Genomic DNA, 22,869 nt, shown 5'->3' with positions numbered 1-22,869 from the left:
CCCACGCTGGAAACATGTTGATGCCGTGGTAAAATGGTTCTTAATAGAACATTGGGATATACCAATTTGTTTCCCACTTCCTTGCAACAGAAACCTTCCTGAAGCCTGCCCCATCACTGGTAAAAATCCCTGACGATTGGGCATGCTTAGGGTTCTCTGCTGGGTGAGTAAGACATCCATCAGCCAGATAAAAATCCCTACTCAAGTCTGCAGTTCTACCAATGATAATCTCCCTTATCAGTCATCCAAAATCCCTCAATCCCTTTTGGATCCTGAACTGCTTTTCGCTGGGATACATCTCTCCCATTCCACTGTTGTTCACGTTGTATCAAGTCTCCTTCATCTTCACACTAACCATCTCAATTGCTTGCTCTTTGGGCTACACACACATTCCTGAAACGCTCCTCCTTCGCCCAGCCCTGGTCTTATACACCTCATTCATTAATTCTTACATATTCTTATTTATATCTTTAGGGTCATATGGAAAGCTCCTTTTAATTCCACCATTCCTATCTGCTTCTCTCATTATATTCATTTTTCTATTCATAATTCAATTTCTTCTGTTTTAAAGAGAAAGGATATATTATATATAATAGTATAACAATGTCTTCCACACCGCTTTTTTCATATGTGGCCAAAATGGTCATTTTCACTGGAATTGACAGGTAAAAGTGATGAATTTACTTAATCTGCAACTTATATTTAATTTTGGATATCAAAGTAATGTTTGAGTGACCAATTTATCCTCTGTTAGATATAGCTTCATAGGCTTTATTGAGCTGTGACAGCTCTCAGCTATCTGCCGCCAGCCCTTGTAAAAGCTAAGAAGTTAAACTTTTTGATAGAGATAGTAAGAACTGCAGATGCTGGAGTCAGAGATAACACAGTGTGGAGCTGGAGGAACACAGCAGGCCAGGCAGCATCAGAGGAGCAGGAAAGTTGACATTTCAGTTTGGGACCCTTTGATAGCTTTGTCTCTGAATGTAATCCCTCTTTCTGCCTGTCAATTTTAGTACAAACGCATCAGTATATATACCTTCATCCATTAAATTAAAACACAAAGCAGCTTTTGAAGCTTGTCATTTTTTCAAAATTATTTGAAGAAAAACCACTCAGCAGGAAGCTACATGCGAAAGAAAATTGTCCCAGTAGCAGAACTAAAATACACATCAGAATGCAAATTAAGCTCTTGGAGTCACAGTTTACAGCACAAATATCACTGGAAGGTTCAGACCTTTGGGAGACGCTGAGTCAAGTGGATTAAAACTTTAACAAGATATTAAAAGACAAAAAAAAACAAGGGTTTTGCAGGCTGAGAACATATTTATGACCTTAGTTTGGATGTTAAAAATTTCATATTGATGGAAAATGGTATTGGATTCGCGAAAATCCACTGAGCAGATTGTTTCATTGCGAGCTGAAGTACTCAAAACTATAAAATAGCTGCTGACATTTGTAGTGCTGTGATCCCTTAACTTTGAGGCGAAATAAAACTCTAGAGTACCACCTACTGGAGTAACCAGTACTGCAGATGCTTACAGAAAATTTTCAATGTAATCTATGCTCTGCACACTGAAGTTAATCATTATAGCTATCAGTGCCTGCCAATCTGCACTAAGGAACATCAAACCTTTCATCAAAAGGAGTTTGGAGTCTTCTACAGGAGAGTGAAACATTTTAATCTTGTATTCATATCTCCTAACTGCTGTGAGTGAGTTCATTGCTTGATGTAGATTGATCATTTAACATTGAGCAAAGAGTTTGAAGAATTATATTTTCTGCAAAATGCAAATGCTTCTACGAAATGAAATGTATCAATTTACTTCTGATTGTACTTACACTTGTGTACTTATGAAATACTGCTTAAAGCATGCTTAAAAGCAGTAGAGGATGAGAAACAAATATAGGCCCGAAACGTCAGCCTTCCTGCTCCTCTGACGCTGCTTGGCCTGCTGTGTTCACCGAGCTCCACACCTTGTTATCTTTGCAAGTGATGCCTTCCCCCATCCCATGAAGGGGTTAAGAAAACATATAGTTGCGTGTTTCTATGTTTAAATGGATTGCAACATTTCAAGAACTCAGCTCACATCTAAATGGGATGGACAATAAATGTTGAAATAATAAAGCCCATATACCCTCAGTGAACTAAAATTGCCAAAAATCTGAATAAATTACAAGTGTTATCCAAAATTGTAAAAACTAGCCCATGAGTATGACTTTTGCTTGAAGCTATCTATTGAATTCTCAATTATTTCTTCTCATTCTTCTCTTGATATTCCCGTCTCTTACTCAACTCACTTATTTCTATTATTTCTTACTTATTTCACAATTATACCCTCCAAATTGCTACTTGTTTAAGGAGGGGTGAATTGAATTGAGAGTAGTTCAGAGAAGGTTCACTAAGTTCATTCCTGGAAGGAAGGAAAGTTGGGCAGGTTTATCCTATAATTCATAGAGTTTAGAAGAATAATGGCTAGTCTTATTGAATCATGCAAATTTGAAAGAGCAAGTGTTGAGTTGATGCTTCTTCCCATGGGAAAATTATAGAGCTTGGGGGCATATTTTCAAAATAAAGCGTTTCTCACTTAAGATGGCGTTGACAATAAAACCTAAGGATCTTTGGAATTTTCTGGCACAGAAAGCTACGTAGAAACTGGGTCAATGAATATATTCGAGGCCGTTAATGGGATTTTTGTTTACAAGAGAGTTAAGGGATCAGTCAACTGGATGAATACAAATTATTTCAGAGTAGTTAGTATATTTTTAAAAAGACAAATCATGTTTAACGAGTTTGATTGAAGTTTTTGATAGGGTACGATAACTTGTTGATGAGGGAAATTGTATTGATGTGGTGTATATAAACTTCAAAAATGTATTTGATAATGTTCCACACCATATGCTCGTTACTAAAGTTGAAGCACATTGAATAAAAAGGACAATGGGACGTGGATATACAGTTGGCCAAGTGACAGAAAACAGAGAGTCATGTTGATTGATTGCTTTGCAGACTGAAGCAAATGGGGTTCCCATGGGTAAGTACAGGGAACACAGCTTTTTTGATATATGGCAATGACTTAGGTGTCCAGAGCATAATTTTCAAAACTTACCAAAAATACAAAACTTGGAAGTATTGTGAACTGTAAGGAGGAGAGTGATAAATTTCCAAGAGATCGAGTTAGGTATTTAGAATGGGAACGCATTTTCTTTCTTCCTATTTTCTCCCTTTGATTTAGCCTGTCATCCTTTTCTGCCCTTTCTCGTCATTCTCTCTTTTTCACTTGTTCACTTTCTCCATCGCTTGTGTTTTTTTTCTCATTTCCCCTCTTGTTCATTCATCTATTCTTTCTTTCATGTTGTCACATAATTATCAAAAATAAGTTATCTTCTGCATTCTAACCTGAATTGGGAAAGAACGAGGTGGACAGTGTGCCAAAATTCCAGCAGAGAAGACTATAACTGCACATTATTTCCCCAAATTTAGCATTAAAATGGTCATTGTAAAATAAGGCCTGTCGTGCCAGTGGCTTTTTCTTGATCTTACATTTCAATACATTTACTGCTGCTGTCCAGAGCCTTATGATAACTAATTGGCAGTGATATTTAATAGTCAATTCTTTGTTGAACTCCAATTAAGTTGACAGTTTAATAACTGAATATAAGGCTAAAATGAGAGAATCATAAATTATTTCATAATACATGATACCAACTGATGATATCACTGGACATAAGACCATAAGACATAGGAGTGGAAGTAAGGCCATTCGGCCCATCAAGTCCACTCCGCCATTTAAATCATGGCTGATGGGCATTTCAACTCCACTTCCCTGCACTCTCCCCGTAGCACTTGATTCCTTTTGAGATCAAGAATTTGTCGATCTCTGCCTTGAAGGCATCCAACGTCCCGGCCTCCACTGCACTCCGTGGCAATGAATTCCACAAGCCCACCACTCTGGCTGAAGAAATGTAGCCTCATTTCAGTTTTAAATTTATCCCCTCTAATTTTAAGGCTGTGCCCACGGGTCCTAGTCTCCCCGCCTAACGGAAACAACTTCCTAGCGCCCACCCCTTCTAAACCATACATTATCATATAAGTTTCTGTTAAATTTCCCCTCAACCTTCTAAACTTTAACGAGTACAATCTCAGGATCCTTAGCCATTCATCATACGTTAAACCTACCATTCCAGGGATCATCCATGTGAAGGACATGCTCCAGGGCTAGTATGTCCTTCCTGAGGTGTGGGGCCCAAAATTGGACACAGTATTCTAAATGGGGCCTAACTAGAGCTTTATAAAGCCTCAGAAGCACATCGCTGCTTTTATATTCCAACCCTCTTGAGATAAACAACAGCATTACATTCGATTTCTTAATTATGGACTCTACCTGCAAGTTAACCTTTAGAGAATCCTGGACCAACACTCCCAGATCCCTTTGTACTTCTGCTTTGCGAATTTTCTCACCATTTAGAAAATAGTCCATGCCTGTATTCTTTTTTCCAAAGTGCAAAACCTCACATTTACTCACATTGAATATCATCAGCCACTTCCTGGACCACGCTCCTAAATTGTCTAAATCTTTCTGCAGCTTCCCCACCTCTTCAGTACTACCTGCCTGTCCACCTATCTTTGTATCATCGGCAAACTTCGCCAGAATGCCCCCAGTCCAGGTCATTAATGTATAAGGTGAACAGCTGCGGCCCCAACACTGAACCCTGCAGGACAACACTCGTCACTGGTTGCCATTCTGAAAAAGAGCCTTTTATCCCAACTCTCTGCCTTCTGTCAGACAGCCAATCCTCAATCCAAGCCAGTAGCTCACCTCAAACACCATAGGCCCTCACCTTGCTCAGCAGCGTCCCGTGAGGCACCGTATTAAAGGCCTTTTGGAAGTCTAGATAGATAACATCTACTGGGTTTCCCTAGTCTAACATACTTGTTACCTCTTCAAAGAATTCTAACAGGTTTGTCAGGCATGACCTCCCCTTACTAAATCCATGCTGACTTGTTCTAATCTGACCCTGCACTTCCAGGAATTTAGAAATCTCATCCTTAACAATGGATTCTAGAATTTTACCTACTACTGAGGTTAGGCTAATCAGCCTATAATTTTCCATCTTTTGCCTTGATCCTTTCTTAAACAAGGGGGTTACAACAGCAATTTTCCAAGTGTCTGGGACTTTCCCTGACTCCAGTGACTTTTGAAAGATCGCCTCCGCTATTTCCTCAGCCACCTCCCTCAGAACTCTAGGATGTAGCCCATCGGGGCCAGGAGATTTATCAATTTTTAGACCTTTTAGCTTTTCTAGCACTTTCTCTTTTGTAATGCATACCATGCTGAACTCTGCCCCCTGGCTCTCCCTAATTGTTGGCATACTACTCATGTCCTCCACTGTGAAGACTGATGCAAAGTACTGATTAAGTTCTTCAGCTATTTCCTCATCACCCATCACTAGCCTTCCAGCATCAATTTGGAGCGACCCAATTTCTACTTTTGCCTTTCGTTTGTTTCTTAGCATTGAAAGAAGCTTTTACTATCATTTCTAATATTACTAGCTAGCCTACCTTCATATTTGATCCTCTCCTTCCTTATTGCTGTCTTTGTTATCCTCTGTTTGTTTTTGTAGCCTTCCCAATCTTCTGATTTCCCAGTGCTGTTGGCCACTTCATAGGCTGTCTCTTTTTCTTTGATATATTTCCTGACTTCCTTTGTCAGCCATGGCTGCCTAATCCCCCCCCCCCCCCCCCCCACCCCGGATAATCTTTCTTTTCTTTGGGATGAACCTCTGTTCTGTGTCCCAGAAACTCCTGCCATTGTTGCTCTACTGTCTTCCCTGCTAGGCTCTGCTTAGATGTCAGATCGCAGTCTGAAAGTTGTCTTGTAAGATTATAATTTGGTTTATTTTAGTTTTAACAAAACATTATGTTGCTGAAACATAAACACACAGTGTCAAAGATTTTGATTTGAAAATAAAACACATTTGTTAATAAAAGAAGTGAACATGCAACAGAATAAATCCAACTATCTACTTGTAACAGATTGCAAACGTTTTTAAACATGGTAAATGTAAAATGTTATCTGCAGAAGAAATTGCAGGTGGTGCTACTCCCATACATCTGCTCCCCTTGTCCTTCTGGGTGATACAGGTCAAGGTTTGGAAGATGTTGTCAAAGGAGCCTGAGTGAGTTGCTCCAGTGCATCTTGTACATGGTAAACAATGTTGCCACCGTGCATCATTAGTGTAGAGAATGAATGTTCAAGGTGATGAATGAGGTGGCAATCAAGTAAGTGACTTTTCATTAGATGATGTTGAACTCTTTGAGTGTTGCACTCACCCAGGCCTCGCAAAGGTCATGGATTTGAAAGCTGTAGTGAAAGGAGCCATGATTCCTGCTGTATACCTTATAGATGGCACACGCTGCTGCCACACTGTGGTTGGTGGTGGCACTAAGAATTTAGAGGTGAAGGATGTAAGTATTGAAGGTGGTGGATGCAATATGCCAATGTGTTGCTTTCTTTTGGATGCTGTTGAGATTCTCGAATGTTGTTGGAGATGCACTTAACCAGGCAAGTGGGGAGTATTCCATAATGCACTTAACTCCAGCCTGGTGAATAGCATAGAAGAGACAGAATTTGAGTTGCTAGTGTCCTAGCCTCTGGTCTACTTTTGTAACCATAGTATTTTCAAGGTTGCCCTCAAGGTTTAGTTTCTGGACAATGCTAACACACAAGGATATTGATAGTACGGAATTCAACAATAGTAGGGAATTCAGCGATAGTGCTGCAACAGAACGTTGAAGCATGTAGTTAGATTCTTTCTTGTTGGAGGTAGTAATTCCCTAGTACTTGTTTGCATGATTGCTACTTGCTAATTATCAGCCCAAATCTGGATGTTGGTCCAGGTCTTGCTGCATATGGATATGTTTGCTGAGTACCTGAGGAATACCGAATGGTGCTGAACATTGTGCAATCATTGGAAAACATCCCCACTTCTGACCTTAAGATGGAGGAAAAGCCATTCATGAAGCAGCGGAAGATGGTTGGACCTACCATACCACCCCACCAACCTCCGGATACAACGCATCATCCTCCGACACTTCCGCCATCAACAATCCGACCCCACCACCCAAGACATTTTTCCATCCCCACCCTTGTCTGTCTTCTGGAGAGAACACTCTCTCCGTGTCTCCCTTGTTCGCTCCACACTCCCCTCCAATCCCACCACACCAGGCACCTTCCCCTGCAACCGCAGGAAGTGCTACACTTGCCCCCACACCTACTCCCTCACCCCCATCCCAGGCCCCAAGATGGCTTTCCATATTAAGCAGATGTTCACCTGCACATTTGCCAATGTGGTATACCGTATCCACTGGACCTGGTGTGGCTCCCTCTACATTGGGGAAACCAAGCGGAGGCTTGGGGACTGCTTTGCAGAACACCTCTGCTCGGTTCGCAATAATCAACTGCACCTCCCAGTCACGAACCATTTTAACTCCCCCTCCCATTCCTCAGATGACATGTCCATCCTCGGCCTCCTGCAGTGCCACAATGATGCCACCCGAAGGTTGCAGAAACAGCAACTCATATTCCGCTTGGGAACCCTGCAGCCCAGTGGAATCAATGTGGACTTCACAAGCTTCAAAATCTCCCCTTCCCCCACTGCATCCCAAAACCAGCCCAGTTCTTCCCCTCCCCCAACAGCATCACAAAACCAGCCCAGCTCGTCCCCTCCCCCCGCTGCATCCCCAAACCAGCCCAGCCTGTCTTTGCCTCCCTAACCTGTTCTTCCTCTCACCCATCCCTACCTCCCACCTCAAGCCACACCTCCATCTCCTCCCTACTAACCTCATCCCACCTCCTTGACCTGTCCGTCTTCCCTGGACTGACCTATCCCCTCCGTACCTCCCCACCTCTTCTCTCCTCTCCACCTATCTTCTTTTCTCTCCATCTTCAGTCCCCCTCCCCCTCTCTCCCTATTTATTCCTGAACCCTCTCCCCATCCCCCTCTCTGATGAAGGGTCTAGGCCCAAAATGTCAGCTTTTGTGTTCCTGAGATGCTGCTTGGCCTGCTGTGTTCATCCAGCTCCACACTTTGTTATCTTGGACCTAGAAGTCTACCTTGAGGAGCTCTTGCAAAGATGCCCTAGGGCTGTGGTGACTGACCTCTGCCAAGCACAGCCATCTTCCTTTGCACTAGCTCAAAGTGCATATGGACAGCAGATGATTCCATCGAGACACCTCAAAATTGGTTATGGAAATTAACTCCCACAGTAAATAGAATGGATGGAAATGGTTGAGGAACTGCTCTCCAATCATAGATTGGTTCTGTCTCATTCTGAATGCTTCACTGGTGAGCCTATCAGCAGCAATCCTGGGAAATGAACAATTCACGAATGCAGGAACTGTGAGCAAATCAGAAAGTCAGTGCTGCTGCTGAAGGACTCAAGGGAAAACCAGAGGCTGAGAGCCAGGAGCCAAAGGCCAATAATTGAGAGCTGGGGTGAGGGTGGGAGGATGGGATGCTGCTGACAGCAGGAAAGACTGTTGGCTGGAATGCTAGATGGTCCTTTTCCAGGACTTGAAAGGCCATTTGCTGGGTTTATGCCTTTCACTTGGTGCGGAGCCAGAGGTATTCAGGGATGGGAGAAAGAGACAGTTGAACAAATGTTTGGAGAGAGAGAAGAAGGATTCAGTGAACGGGGAAGGTGACTCTAAGGAGGGATAGGAGAAGGGGCTGCAAGAATGTGAGAGTTGATTCAGATTAGTAGAGGAGTGGAGTGGAAGGAAGGGCTGCAAGAATGAAATGGCTAAAGAGGGAAGCTGCAAAAGAGGGTGAATAGTTCCAAATCTGATCAAACCAAAATGAATACTCAGCTAAATAAATCAAGAAATACAAGAACTCTTCAAAGCTGAGTTCATGAATTCCTTGCAACTTGATGTGGAAATATTATATTTGGAAAAATGCAAGTCATGGATTCTATTATCATGAACATGGTTGATTGTTAAATTTAAATTTCAGATTGAGATCTGAGAAGTTGTGAATGAACATGTAATTGTCCAGTTAAAATATTACAGCATTGTGCATTTGTAATAGAAACTCACTAGCTGAGACCTGATCAGTCTGTGGAAGAAATACTTAAGGAGATGGCTTTTTATATGCAGAAGTGTGTGCCAGTTTTTTTTAAATTGCTTATTCCTGTTATCTTGTAATTGTTAAAGACAATGGTGTCCAGGAAATTAATACTTTCTTTCTCCACAATAACCTTTTACTATATATTAACTTTTTAATGACAACGTCTGTTTTTTTAAAAAGAAATGTGTACAAGCCAAAAGATGGTTGAGGATGTAAATGCAATGGCTGACTAACCTTCCTGCGTGTATTACACTGAGTCGTGAGAAGAATTGTGGCATGTGGATTTGTAGATTGTGAAGAAAACATTAGAAAACACTTCAAAGGGAAAGATGCTATTTAAAAAACTGAACTGTGATCTCCAGTGGATTGTGTTGCAGACTGCAGACATTATATGAGTTGAAAGAAAGATTGTTCTGGGTGAAAAAGATGTTTGTGTTTTACCTTTCCAGGAATACACAAGAAAGCAAGTTAAAAACCATCTGCAACCCCTTGTCTCGATGTGCAAATGTGATTGAGAGCGTGTGTGTGCTAGTATGCCAGCTTTTGGTTCAAGTTCCATTGTCTTAAAGTGAGCCGTGAAGGGACACAGCTACAAAATTCCACTTGATTCCTCTTTGTGAACAAGTAAAAAGAAATGAAACCTGTGATTGCTTGAAAACAGTTCAAATCAGCAACAATGCAATTGTACGAAACTGGATAAACTCCTTTCAGCTAATGCTGAACAAAAAATCTCTGAACAGCCCCTTAAATGTGAAGGTAAGAGCTACCCGAATCATCCACTATAACAGCTGTCAATGAGGTTAATTCTGCTTGTCTGTGATTCCAAATACAGCATAGATGTAAACACAAACACAGAAGACTTTTATTAGTATGTGATATCATCACCTAGTAAATGAGTTAATAAGAATGAAAAGATAGCCTTCGAAAACAAAAAAAATTTGCCTCCAAAAGTCAAGTCCAAAAGGGTAGTCCTTGAAAAATCTCATGAAGACCACTCAAAACACAAAGAGCATTTTTATCCCTGGTGATAGGTATGACTGCAACAGTGTTGTGTTTTTCCAGTGTTCCCATCGACTCCAACCTTATTGGGACTCCTTGATGCCATCTCGGAATTCATCAAAAGACAAACAAAATACACTTTTCAGCCGAATTCAGTGTAGTCAGAAGCTGAGCTTGTTCCAATTTACAGCAACAATAACAACAATACGTTTATGTAGCCTTATAAAACAGCCTTAAGCAGATTAAGCCAGATGACCAAACACTTACTCAGAGGTAAATGTTAATAAGTGCCTTGAAGGAGAAAATTGAGGTAGTCAGATGGTGATGCAAAGCGTGGAAATTCCAGAGCTCACAAGGAAGTCAACCAAAGGCACTGCCAACAATGGCAGAGTAATCATGGCTTAGAATGGAGAAGTATGAATTAGAGGATGTAAATATCTTGGTTGTTCAAGGAGGTTGGAGGAGTTAGGGCTGGGCAAGGCTAAACAGGGATTTGAAAATTTAGGTGAAAATTTTAAAATTAAGGTGATGCTAGACCAGGCTCCAATGGAGCTCATGCAGAACCCGGTAAAGGTGGAACACAACTTGCTGCAAATTAAGACAAGGGAGCAGCTTCGGATGAACTCAAGTTTTCAGAGTGTAAAACATCAAAGATCAGTCAGGACTGCCTGGAATAATTACAATTTAAAGAAAGAGAATTTCAGTTGTAAATAAACTGAGACAGGATGAAGTCAGGTAAAGTGATAGATATAGAAATGGCCACATCTTACGGATGGCATGATGAGAAATCTGAGGTCAGTAGCTGAACTTGGGATCAAACATGATGCCAGAATTGCAAACAAATTGTCTTAGCATTAGGTAGGGATGGAGTTGGAGCAAGGACACAAAGTTTAGCGTGGGGACTGAAAATAATGCTTCAGTTTTCTCAATATTAATTTGAAGGAAATGTCTGTCATCATTATTGGATAAGGAGACTAGATAATTTAGTGACAGTGAATGAGTTGAGAGAGATGGTGGTGAGGTATACCTGGGTATCATCAGCAAAGCACGTCTAAACTAATATTGTGCTTTTGGATGGTGCTCCTGTCCCTCAACCCCAACCCCTCCTCATTCTCTTGAATATACGTGTTGGCTCCACTTAAGAAAGAAGCCGTGAGATTTGAAAGCCTCAGCAGGAGATCATGTGTGAGGCATGTCTGTTGTTAGTCTGCAGTGGTAATCCCTTTACCAAGCCTTTTTGAATCATATCTCTTTAAAGGTGGACTTTGATCAAACTATTTGCTTTCTTTGTTCATCAGTCAGGAGTTTGCTTTCGATCTACTCACAGGCACATGAACAGCCAACCTCAGCTTTCGATTGAATGGACCTGACAGCTAGACATCTGTTTGCTGAAAATGAAAAGCTCTAATTTAAACATGACCTTTAGAGGTTAAGCTCACTCGCCAACAGAAAGAATATGGTCACTTTGGGAGCTAGCCAATAGAGAGTAACGAATAGCAACAATATTTAGATTTATTGATTATTGCAGGTCGTATAAATTATGAGGATTACAATATTCTGTTTCTACTGCCTTCCCAGATGTTTATGTAATGGGAACATAGCAGTAATTGAAATATTATTGTGAAGCAGACAAAAGAGACTAACAGCCAGCCTAACAGTCATTGTCAGACAGCAGAGGTAATTAGTTAAATGGACTTGTTAAGACTACCTCTTTAATTGAAGTTGATGATTTCTTGCTGTCTGATTAAAGCCATTACATGTCTGGAAACTAATTATTCTTAATTCATTTAAGTAGTAAAATGATAGCAACAATGTGCAATTGAATGACAATGCTGGAAAAGCCTAAAAAACGAATACTTAATGGTTTGTGTTTGTGAATGCAAGGTTTTTTTTACAATTAATTTGTTGCAATGTGACAATGTTGTGCCAGAAATTAGGGATATCTTTCGGCCGATGACACACACACCAAGCTACGTATCAAAATATGCCTAGCAAAACCTGACACAATCCTGTAAAAGAGAGGGACAACTCTGAAATTTGGCCTTAATGAAATATGATGTAGAAGTGCAGGCAAGGACATTTGGTTTGCAAATGATAGGAAGTTGGATTGTCTCAATCTCAGCTGCCCTTTTGATGCCCAAATCCGACTTGATTCAATATTTAAGAAGGCCTTTAAATGGGTGAACACCTCACCCATCTAAACAGACATGAGGCTGCTTAAATATGTAGAATCATAACTGCAAAACTCAGGTAAACAACAGAAAAATCCAATTTGTTGTACAAGAATTCAAGCAGTTTAGTCAGCAGTCCTAATGTGACTAAATCAGTAGGTACTGGTAGCAGGGACGGAATGGAACTCAGCTCACCGAAGACAAGTTCCTTTTAGCTCTGTTCAATAGGGCAAAGTTGAAGAACTCAGGGAACAAGTAAGCACAAGAAAACTACTTTTCCAAATGCTTCTTTCAGGTCATGGAAGGCCTACCAAGGACTGAAAATATGTAGGAGCCTATTTTCAATGTGGTGTTAAATGTCAAGATCTTTGTATTCTGCAGGTGATTGTGGCAGCATGGCCCTAGAAACACTACTGCTGAGCTCTCTCAGTAGGATTCAGTAGCCACAGTATTGTGGCTTTGATGGAAATCTGAAACATATCAAGCAGGTTCTTTGCTCCAACCTGTGCTCCTTTACTTGGAGATATATGTGTCTATCTTGAACAGATTGATGGACCAAATGAATAGGGGCTTTCAAAGCATTACTCTTCTTCAATAGTCTGCTCTCAAACTAATTAGTAGATGGGCTGATTCTAGACCCCTAACCCTTGGGAGTAACAGTGTGAAATAGAAATTCTATTTCACTTAATTCTTGGAATGTTGATGTTATCTGCTAAGGCAGCATTTATATCCATCCCAAATTATCCCTGAGAAGGTGAAGGTGAATTCCTTCTTGAACTGCTATAGTCCCTGAGATGTCAATCTGATCTCACCGTTTTTAGATCAGTCCTTCTGTTCTTGTTTGGTCCAAGGCTGTAAGGAGCTGAGCGACCTCGGTAGTACTCGAGCTCATTGTCAAGTTAGCACTTTATTGCTGAGTGGGATTTGTTTAACCATCAATGGCCCCTTTTTGATCACATGTAGATAAGTCAGAATGGAGCTAAAGGATGGAAATTGGTTGGGTTGGATTTGTTCTAGCACAGGACATACCTGTGTAATTTTCCACATTATGAGGTCGATGCAAGTGTTGTAGCTGTAATGGAACTGTGTACTTCGGGATATGGCTAGTTCTGGAGCATGTCTATAGTACTCTTGCTGTAATATTGGCTGTTGTCCAGTGTCTTTGGCCCTTTCTTGATACTATCAGAAATGAATCAAATTAGGTGAAGACTAACATCTGTGATACTAGAGACCTTGGGAGGAGGCCAAGATGGATTATACACTTGGCATTGCTTTGGAACATGAATGTGAATGCTTCAACCTTGTCTTTTACTGGACTCGCTCATTGTTAATAATAGACATACTTGTGGAACCTCCACTTCCCAATAGTGGTATGATGGTCTACCACCTTTCATGACTGGATCTGGCAGTACTGCAGAGCTTAAATCTGATCCATTGGATGTCGGAACAGTTAGCTCTGCCTCGTACATGCTAAATCACCCATCATCAATCCCCAGTATTGAGTTGCTAGATCTGTTTAAAAGTAACTCTCATTTAGGTTGACCAGTGTGGATGAGGTCAATGTGTTTTCTTGCCCCTCTTATGCATTCTCTCACAACCTGCTGCACAGCCAGTCTAGCAGGTGTGCCATTTACTATTTATTGTGCTCAGTTAACAGTAGTGCTACTGAGCCAGTCCAGCTGATGGATAATGAAATCTCCCATCCAGTTTGCTCTTTGCTCTTGCCGCCCTCAATGCTTCATTCAAGTGATATTTAACATGGAAATGTCTTGATTCATCAACTAAAGTAGTATCATAAGTAATAAACAGGAGGTTTTCTTACTCATGTTTAACCAGATGTCATGAGACTTCCTGGGGTCTGGAGGCTCTCAAGACTGATTTCCTTCTGAGTGTATAGCACTGTTCTGCCATCTCTGTTATGTCTATCTTGCTTGTTGCTGGTTGGTATCCTGCTTGATGATGGTATTTGGGACATGGTCTGTAAAGTATGATTCCATGACTATGATCATGTTAGGCTTTACTTGAGGAGTCTGTGAGACAGCACAAGCCAAGTGGCTCAGCTGCCTCACAGTACCAGGGACCTGCATTTGATTCCATCCTGGGGGGACTGTCTGTGTGGAGTCTGCACATCCTCCCAGTGTGTTCATGGGTTTCCTCAGGCTGCACCGGTTTCCTCCCACAGTCCAAAGATGTGCAGGTCTAGGTGGCTCAGCCATGGGAAATGCAGGGTTATAGTGATAGGCTCTGGGTGGGATGCTCTTCAGAAAGTCAGAGTGGACTCAAAGGACTGAATGTCCTTCTTCTGCACTGTTGGGACTCTGAGATGTTAGTCAGGAGGGCATTTTGTAGGGCAAATAAGAATCAACTAAATTTTTGTGCTTGGCCTCTGTATGCCATTGCAGGTAAAGACAGCAGATCTCCATCACCAATGCTATTAATATGCCCTTTGTCTTGTTACATTAGAATTCAGAATAGCATATGTTGCCCTCACTCTGAAACCCAACCTTTTACTTTGTCCACCATCCAACAGTGACAGAGAGCCAACTGGGCCAGATTGCTCCAGCAACAGACAAACTGCTCCAGTCTGCAGATGTTGCTGGCATTGACCATCTTAACGGTTCCAACATAAGAATATCAGCCTTCCACGGCTTCTCCTGAAACCACTAAGGGAGTACAGTTTAGAAGTAACAGAGTTGGCAAGCCATCATTCAAGAAAAGCACTATGGGTTGATTCCTTTGTAATCAATTAATACATGAAAAATTTGACTACCTTTGAAACTTTGGACTAAGCTTCTTTTTATTATAGTGCTTCTCTGTAGTGGTTCAGCATTCTACGTAGTGAGGAACATTTCCATCTAAATATGGCTGCAGTTACTGCTGTTGCATCTTTACCTCTTTAAGATGATTTTCCTCAGAGGAGGCAGCAGGGAGGTCTGAATGCATAGCAACTGAATATAAAAGTACAGGAAGTTTCAAAGTTTCCACCTCCATTAAATGGAAAACCTAAACCCCTCTAACAATGTCCTCATCAGCTTCTAGTTTAGAGCTTTTTACCCTTTTTATGAAAAAAAATTCTATATAACTCTTTTGTTGTTCTAGGGCTGTAATGCTCGCCACAGACAGTAATGTCTAGTATGATGAATGGACTCAGCATCTCTGGAATCATCTGACCAATGTATATTTAAATCCACACATATAGCTCTATCTAATCAAGGCAGTAATGCAAGATACAATTCGACCCCTCTGTGCCCCCTACTAGTGGGACACCCACTGAATTGGTTAATTCTCTATTTGCTGTTGCTGCTGCAGCTGATCTCTGATCTCCACCTCCTTGTCTTTGTAACTATATATAAAACTGGTTGGATTGGGTTCCTCTGTCAAGCTTCCTAAATAGTGCCTTTCATCATGTGTCTGCATTGGTGAATTTTCTGAGTGCTTGTTTCTATCCTTTCCAGTGAGTACCTTCAATTTTCTGCAATGGTTTTTTTCACTGTGGCCAACTGATTTTTCATTTTCTTGTTCCTTGCGCTTGGCGCATTCTCCATTGTGAATATTCTGCTCTATTTTTTTCAGCTTTTACATGGGTGTCTCCCCATTGTTTGGTGCCTAGCTATACCTTTAAGCCCATTATTCACTGGCCCCTATTACCACTGATCTTGTAGTCTTGCATTTCTGCCACATCTGGGTTTGAATTGGGGTTTGTCTTGTGGTTTATCTGTGGATGCTGTACTATCACTGGGTTTCAATTTGGGCTGTTGTTTCCACTTCTTTTTTCTGTTGGTTCAGTCACTGTGTGCTACCATGTAGTAAGGAGTAGTCTGTAAGTGAACTTTAATAAAGTTTGGCAATGTAATTTTTAAAAGAAATGGAAAAAGCGGACATACTTTTGCAGCCTTACAGTCTCAGACTCTAATTCTACTTGATCTGATGCCACACTGACATTGAACCTTTAGCACATGCTCCTTAGGAATTCTTGGAGTAAGAATACAATTAACCCTTAACTGCACACCACACATAAACCAGATCGAAGAAATGGATAAGCAGAAAGGGCCTCTATAATTAAAACAAATGAAATTGTTATTCACTATGATTAAGTTTTTAAAAAAATATTTGAAATCAACACTGCCCAATTTAAAACTTAAGGAAGATTTACTTCAACAAAATGAAAGGGAGCTAATTAAGACATTATCTTGTTAAATTAGAAACAATTACTCTCTACCCTTCACTCTGTACAGGGTTTTTTTTGTCATTGCACCATTGATCAACAAACAATTGGTCTTCCTTAGATTCTATGAAATAGTTCTTCACATGGCCTATTCACCTTAGGAAACAAATTGAATAACTCATTAAAACAACTGTGGGTATTGTGATTAACTTGAACTGAATCATTGTGACAAAAGTAATGTGTTAAATTCACAATGCCACCTGTTTTAAAAGATTGCTGCCTGCACCAGGGCACACTAGCGCTCTTCTCACTCTTGCCTTTTTATATTCCTCTGCCCTGCACTATTCTATTTACTGCAGGTTGGCTTTCAGCTAATTGGGCCATATACTCTCAGGTTCTCCATGACACCTCTTACTTGCTTTTCATTCAAACAACTTTGCAAAATCAATACCATTAAACATATGTTCAAATCGCTCCCCCAAACCTTTCCATCCTTTTGTAACTGATAACCACCTTGACATGTTTTGTACATGAAAGACTTTATATAAATATAAATTATCTATTGTTGTTCATGGGAAAATTATTATTAACCAGACAATGAATTTTCATAATTTATATGGAGTGCAATAGTTGTTTAATGCTTGCGTTATAGAACTTATTTCAAAAGACTCCAACGAAATGAAATAGGACATAATTCAAATATGATACATATGTTGTACAGTGAAAAAACATATTACTTAATTGGAGGCACTATGTAGTGAACATTAAAACTGGTAACTCAGTTTTTTCAGAACGGAACAATTTATTTGTTTTCAGTAACATTTTCCTACAGTTCGCAGAGTGTTCAGCTAAATTGAGAATTTGTGAAGAGATACTGCTGAAGGAAACAGGAATTCTAATGTGATGATGCTTTATTGCTACATTCCTTATTTAGAATCTCTGCTTTTTTAATATTGGAAAAGACCTCAAAGCCAAATCTGGCACAAAAAATCAACCATTTTGGCATCCTCTATAATAATTTAGGATTTAGAAAGCTAACTACAGTAGGTGAAGTAAAAAGTGCAATGGAAGAAGAACTAAGAAGTGTTCTTGCCTGAGGAAATTCAGCCATCTGGTATGCGCACACATTTCAGATCTAGATACTGTAGGAAGGGATAGAACAGTTTGAACTAGATGCCAGTAAAAGCAGCAAATAAAAGTCATCATTTGTATCTTTGGACTTGTGTAGAATGTAAGTATTTTAAGTGCCTAAAATTGCTCCCTATTTTATCGAATAATGAAAATTCAAAAGGAATTTGCTATTTTCAAACTGTATTTTATAATCTTATATCAATTCTCAGGAACAGTGAATACCTGCTTAAAATCTAGTTTTTTAAATGTATTTTCAATGTCAGTGTGCAATTGCATTGCCATCAATTATACAGCTATTTTCTTAGAAAGCTGTTTTCTTTTGTCATGTAAAAAGCAAAGTTATATGAAATTAGTATTAACTATTTTCTTCTAGTTGTTGATCTGTTGCTCAAAATTTCCCTAATTTGTTACTATTAAATTTACAGTTTCATACAGTTGAGTGGAAGTTGACCTTAGGCATGAGAGCAAAACAAGTGATATTTTGTCAGCAACTCTGTTAAACCTCTACAAGTTGCTATTTCCATTGGTTTCTATTGCTTGTAGCTGTCAAGTATCACACAAATTTAAGGTCAACCCCAATTAGACTACAAACAATTCAATGTGGGAACTGGAAGTGACATAAGGCAACACAAGATGATTAGTTTTAAACATGAAGGATTACAACATAGCAGGAAAAAAAGTGAAAGTGAAATTCATAAGGACACATAGGCTCAGACTTTGTTCAAGAACCTCTCTCATTTGGTAAAAATAGCAGGAGTTTTTGGAAATCCTAAGTCCTCCACCAAAACACATAGTTCCCCATTTTTAGGGTGTCAGGAATAGTGTCATACAATTGTCAGAGACAGGTGGCTATTCAAGCCATCAGCTGCCTTCACATCTGCATGATTCTGGGGTCTCATTTCCCCACCTACCAACATTTAACCTTTCACCTCTCATATAACTCCCCTAATATCCACATAGGGCCAACCTTAGGACTTTTGCACAGATGAGAAAAAAATTGAGGTCCATTAAATAAATTAAGTATATTGCAGACTGCATTACATTGAGAAAAACACTTGTATTCATAAAAAGAAATACATTACTTTTAAATTATTTACCTCTAAAAATTATTTAATTCAATTGCAACTAGCATTGGAGTTCTAAGTTCTAGATCAAAGAGTCCAAAACCTCTTGCAGCTGTCAATCAAACTATGAAATGGAAGGCACCTCACTATGATAATGGAACCATGTGAAATCCGTTATGTTGCAATAATGCAGAAATGGAAATCCTCTGATTCTGTTTCAATATGTCTGTTGATATGAAAGTGTTTTGTTTTAAATAACTCTTTACACATTCTTCTTCAAAAATTAAAGAGCCTGGTGTTTTAAAAGCCTTGACTGTTTAAGAGTCTTGAAAGTTCTTTGACCGTCCCAATGTGTTTCTGCACTTTTATCCATGCAAGTCTGAACCTTGTGGATTCATTTGGAAAGCCAGGATGCTCTTTGGAAAGAAAAGTGCCCTTTTGAATTTGATCCCAGATCACATTAGGGGTGGTCAACTGATTTTTGATGGAAATAAGACACCATCTGGGAGAGGTCAAGTGCTTTTTGGGATTGTTAAAATTAGACATGCTTGTGGATAAAAGTGCAGAAACACATTGGGACGGTCAAAGAACTTTCAAGACTCTGTAAACAGTCAAGGCTTTTAAAACACCAGGCTCTTTAATTTTTGAAGAAGAATGTGTAAAGAGTTATTTAAAACAAAACACTTTCATATCAACAGACATATTGAAATAGAATCAGAGGATTTCCATTCCTGCATTATTGCAACATAACGTTCACATGGTTCCATTATCATAGTGAGGTGCCTTCCATTTCATAGTATAATTGACAGCTGCAAGAGGTTTTGGACTCTTTGATCTAGAACTTAGAACTCCAATGCTAGTTGCAATTGAATTAAATAATTTTTAGAGGTAAATAATTTAAAAGTAATGTATTTCTTTTTATGAATACAAGTGTTTTTCTCAATGTAATGAAGTCTGCAATATACTTAATTTATTTAATGGACCTCAATTTTTCTCTCATCTGTGCAAAAGTCCTAAGGTTGGCCCTATGTGGATATTAGGGGAGTTATATGAGAGGTGAAAGGTTAAATGTTGGCAGGTATGGAAATGAGTTGATACGGAGTTACCACTAAGCTGTCAAAGGATTAATGAAGACACAATATTCATAGTTTGGCATGGAGTCATGGGGGTACATTGGTGTGTAAAGTTTATTAAGATGCAGAGGTTGGCATGGGGAGTTTGCCTTAAAAATAAAAGTGAACATAAAACTGGCATAAAATAGGTGCAAACTCCAGTGGTACGGATGACACAGAGTTTACACAGGGATATAGACAGGTTAAATGACTGGGCAAAAACTCATCAGATGGAATATAATGTGGGGAAATGTGAGGGTATGCACTTTAGCAAAAAATAATAGAGCTGAATATTATTTAAATGGGTAGAGGTAGCAGAAAGCTGCAGCACAGAGACAGTCAGGGATACTAGTGTATGGACGGTGGAAAACTAGAATCCATGTTCAGCAGGTTTTAGGGAAGATGAATGGGTTATTGACTTTAATTTCAAAGGGAATTGAGTATAAAAATAATAAAGTTTTGCTAAAATTTTACCAGGCATTAGTCAGACCACATTTAGAATATGTTGTCAGATTTGTCCCCTTATCTAAGAGAAGATACTGTCACATTGGGCGTTGATGGAAGTTTTACTATATTATTTCCAGGAATGGAGCGATTTTCTTGTGAGGAGATAGTTGAGTAGGGTGCATGTGTGCCATTGTAGTTTAGAAGAATTAGAGGAAACCTCACTGAAACATATAAGATTCTTAGGATGCTTAACAGAGTAAATGTACACAGGTTGATTCTGCCTGAGGGCATAATCTCAGTGTATGGGGTTGCCCATTTAAGATAGAGGTAAGAAGAAATTTCTTCTTTCACACTATAGTGAGTCTGTATTTCTTTACAACAGGGGGCTATTGTGGCTGCGTCATTAAGTATAGTCAAGGCTGAGATAGCCAGATTTTTAACTCGTAAGGAAATCAAGAGTCATAAGGAAAAGGCAGGAAAATGGAATTGAGGATTATGAGATCTCCATGATTTCATTGAATGGTGGAGCAGACTCAATTGACCAAAAGGCCTTCCTCTGCTCCTATGTCCTATGGTCTAAAAAAATTTGGTTCTGATCTTTTTCTGAAAATGAAATCATAAAAATGTTTGAAATGTTGCGAGTATCAATGAACTGTTGAAATGTTGTTTTTATTTCATTGACAGAGACAGATCCACATGAAAGTTGAAATCAAAAGAAACGGTCCTTGCATTGTGCAGGACACGGGAGCCCTGTGACTGCTGAGTGAAGAAAATTAGGAACAAAACCCTGTGGTGGACTTTATTTAGGCATGTGGATAACAACTGGAAGTTACCTTTTCTCAATCTGACCTGCACAAAATGGGAAATCTTTACAGCTTTTGTGCTTCATTTTGAATTTAAGCTGGTTCCCCTACTAAATGCAAACATCATTTTCATCTAGTATTGATTACTCCAAAGGATGATATGTTCAAAAAAAGTCTGTTAGAATAAAGATGCTTCTAAATTTGTTAACACTGATAATTTCCAACATCCCACATGCTGAAGCAGATGGACTTGTTCATCTGAATGGAGGGATTATAGTTGGTAGGGGGCAGCATACATATGTGACAGACAATGACCTACTATTCAACATTTCTAAAACCAAAGACTCCTGCAAGGTGGAGGTTGTATTGAATGAACCTATAACACAACGAGTTGGAAAATTAACTCCTCAGGTAGGTAATCTTAAACCTCATAAATGCCACATTATATAAAAATCAAGCTGAAATAACCCCATACTTGTCTCTTTGAATATGTTCTAATGTAAAACCGGTTACATGCATTTTGTCAAATAATTTCAGTTTTAAGTACTGAAGTTAATTTTTTTCGAATTTTAACATCTAGTGAAGAAAGATTCTATTCAAAGCATTTTCCTCTAGTAAATGCATTGCCCTATTAACTTTTTAAAACTAAAATTATGCAAATAATGATACAAAATGCATGTACTTCATTATATTTTTTCACTTTCTGTATTCGTTTAGAATTACCAATGATCCTTTCTACTGGGATCTTCAGGCTTTTAATTTAGACAAATTCACTAATGGAACATAGCTAACTTGCTGAAATGAAGAAACAAAGTCCAGTGGCACAAGTTCAGTTCTAAGTTCATATAAAACACTTAGCTGACCTCAAATACATCCACAGAAAATATAACTTGGTATATAGATAGCACTAAGTGGCAGTAAAATTATAAGGTATACTGGTGAAATTTATATCGTCTTATCTACTGAAAAGAATCTGCCTATGCTCCAGTACAGGAGGAGGTAGTGGAGAAATTGGGTTGGTTAAATATTAGTAAAGAGGATAAAGCAATTACAGGATTTATAATGTAGAGAACATTCCATTATAGATTACCATTGGAAGCAGAGATATAAATTGCAGAGACTCCAAATAAGTCTGCCAGCCTTCCTTATTTATAGAGATATGCCGGAGTTTGGACGATTGTAAATATTATACTGTTGTTCAAAATAGGGACGGAGACAAGTTTGGTAACCATTGGCCAGACAGCCAAATATTGGGAGTGGCAAAGCCTTAGAGGCAATAATACAGAGCAAATTATTGGCAGTTGAGAAGGTATGGTTTAAGAAATGAGTGAGGGTTTCCATTCCCGCAACATCCCCTTTAATATAGCTTTTGTACTGCAGGAATTGTGAGACGAAATATACACAAGAGATTGGCTCAATGTCAGATTTAATTGTTTCAATTATTGAACTCAGAAGATTCTGTCCCAGGTACAGGTCTTCCTCTGATTTATATGGAATTGAACACAAAACCCTTTTACAATTATTGATTGAACCTTAAATAAATTACTGCCTCTGTGATTTGACTGCATTTTAACATTTCTCAGCTATAAACTGCTCTGTAGTTTGAATGAAGCTTGCAATCACTCAAAACAATTTGCTGTTAACAGAGTTAATTTTCGGCCTGGATCTTGAAGTCATCAGTCTTCATCCTTATTCCTTCTGCAGTGATTAGACAATAGCCTTGTCTTCCTTTCAACTTGATTCCTCTCTCAAATATCACTCTTGTTGTCACACTGCTAAATTACCAAGTGTTTAATAGCCCTTTATCTTTGATTTACTCCATGTCCTGGTCTATACAGGACTGTATGA

At 39.3% G+C, this 22,869-nt stretch overlaps 1 protein-coding gene across 8 annotated transcripts in view; it reads left to right on the top strand.

Moving 5' to 3' along the window:
- The window catches only part of frem1b (Fras1 related extracellular matrix 1b), a 254,064-nt gene that overhangs the window by 75,496 nt on the left and 155,699 nt on the right, over positions 1–22,869 (top strand). For 4 of the 8 annotated variants that reach the window (XM_059647910.1, XM_059647909.1, XM_048539867.2 and 1 more), the window contains 2 exons: positions 9,579–9,885; positions 20,903–21,432. In XM_059647910.1, coding sequence (XP_059503893.1) covers positions 21,211–21,432 — 222 coding nt within the window. In that variant the 5' untranslated portion in view covers positions 9,579–9,885; positions 20,903–21,210. The remainder of the gene's footprint in view (positions 1–9,578; positions 9,886–20,902; positions 21,433–22,869) is intronic. The other 4 variants (XM_048539869.2, XM_048539868.2, XM_048539866.2 and 1 more) reach the window with 1 other exon arrangement.

Source organism: Stegostoma tigrinum, chromosome 8, assembly GCF_030684315.1.
Source record: "Stegostoma tigrinum isolate sSteTig4 chromosome 8, sSteTig4.hap1, whole genome shotgun sequence".
Taxonomy (NCBI): Eukaryota; Metazoa; Chordata; class Chondrichthyes; order Orectolobiformes; family Stegostomatidae; genus Stegostoma; species Stegostoma tigrinum.
Note: the sequence above shows the minus strand (reverse complement) of the source record. Positions and strands in the feature narration are given on the sequence as shown.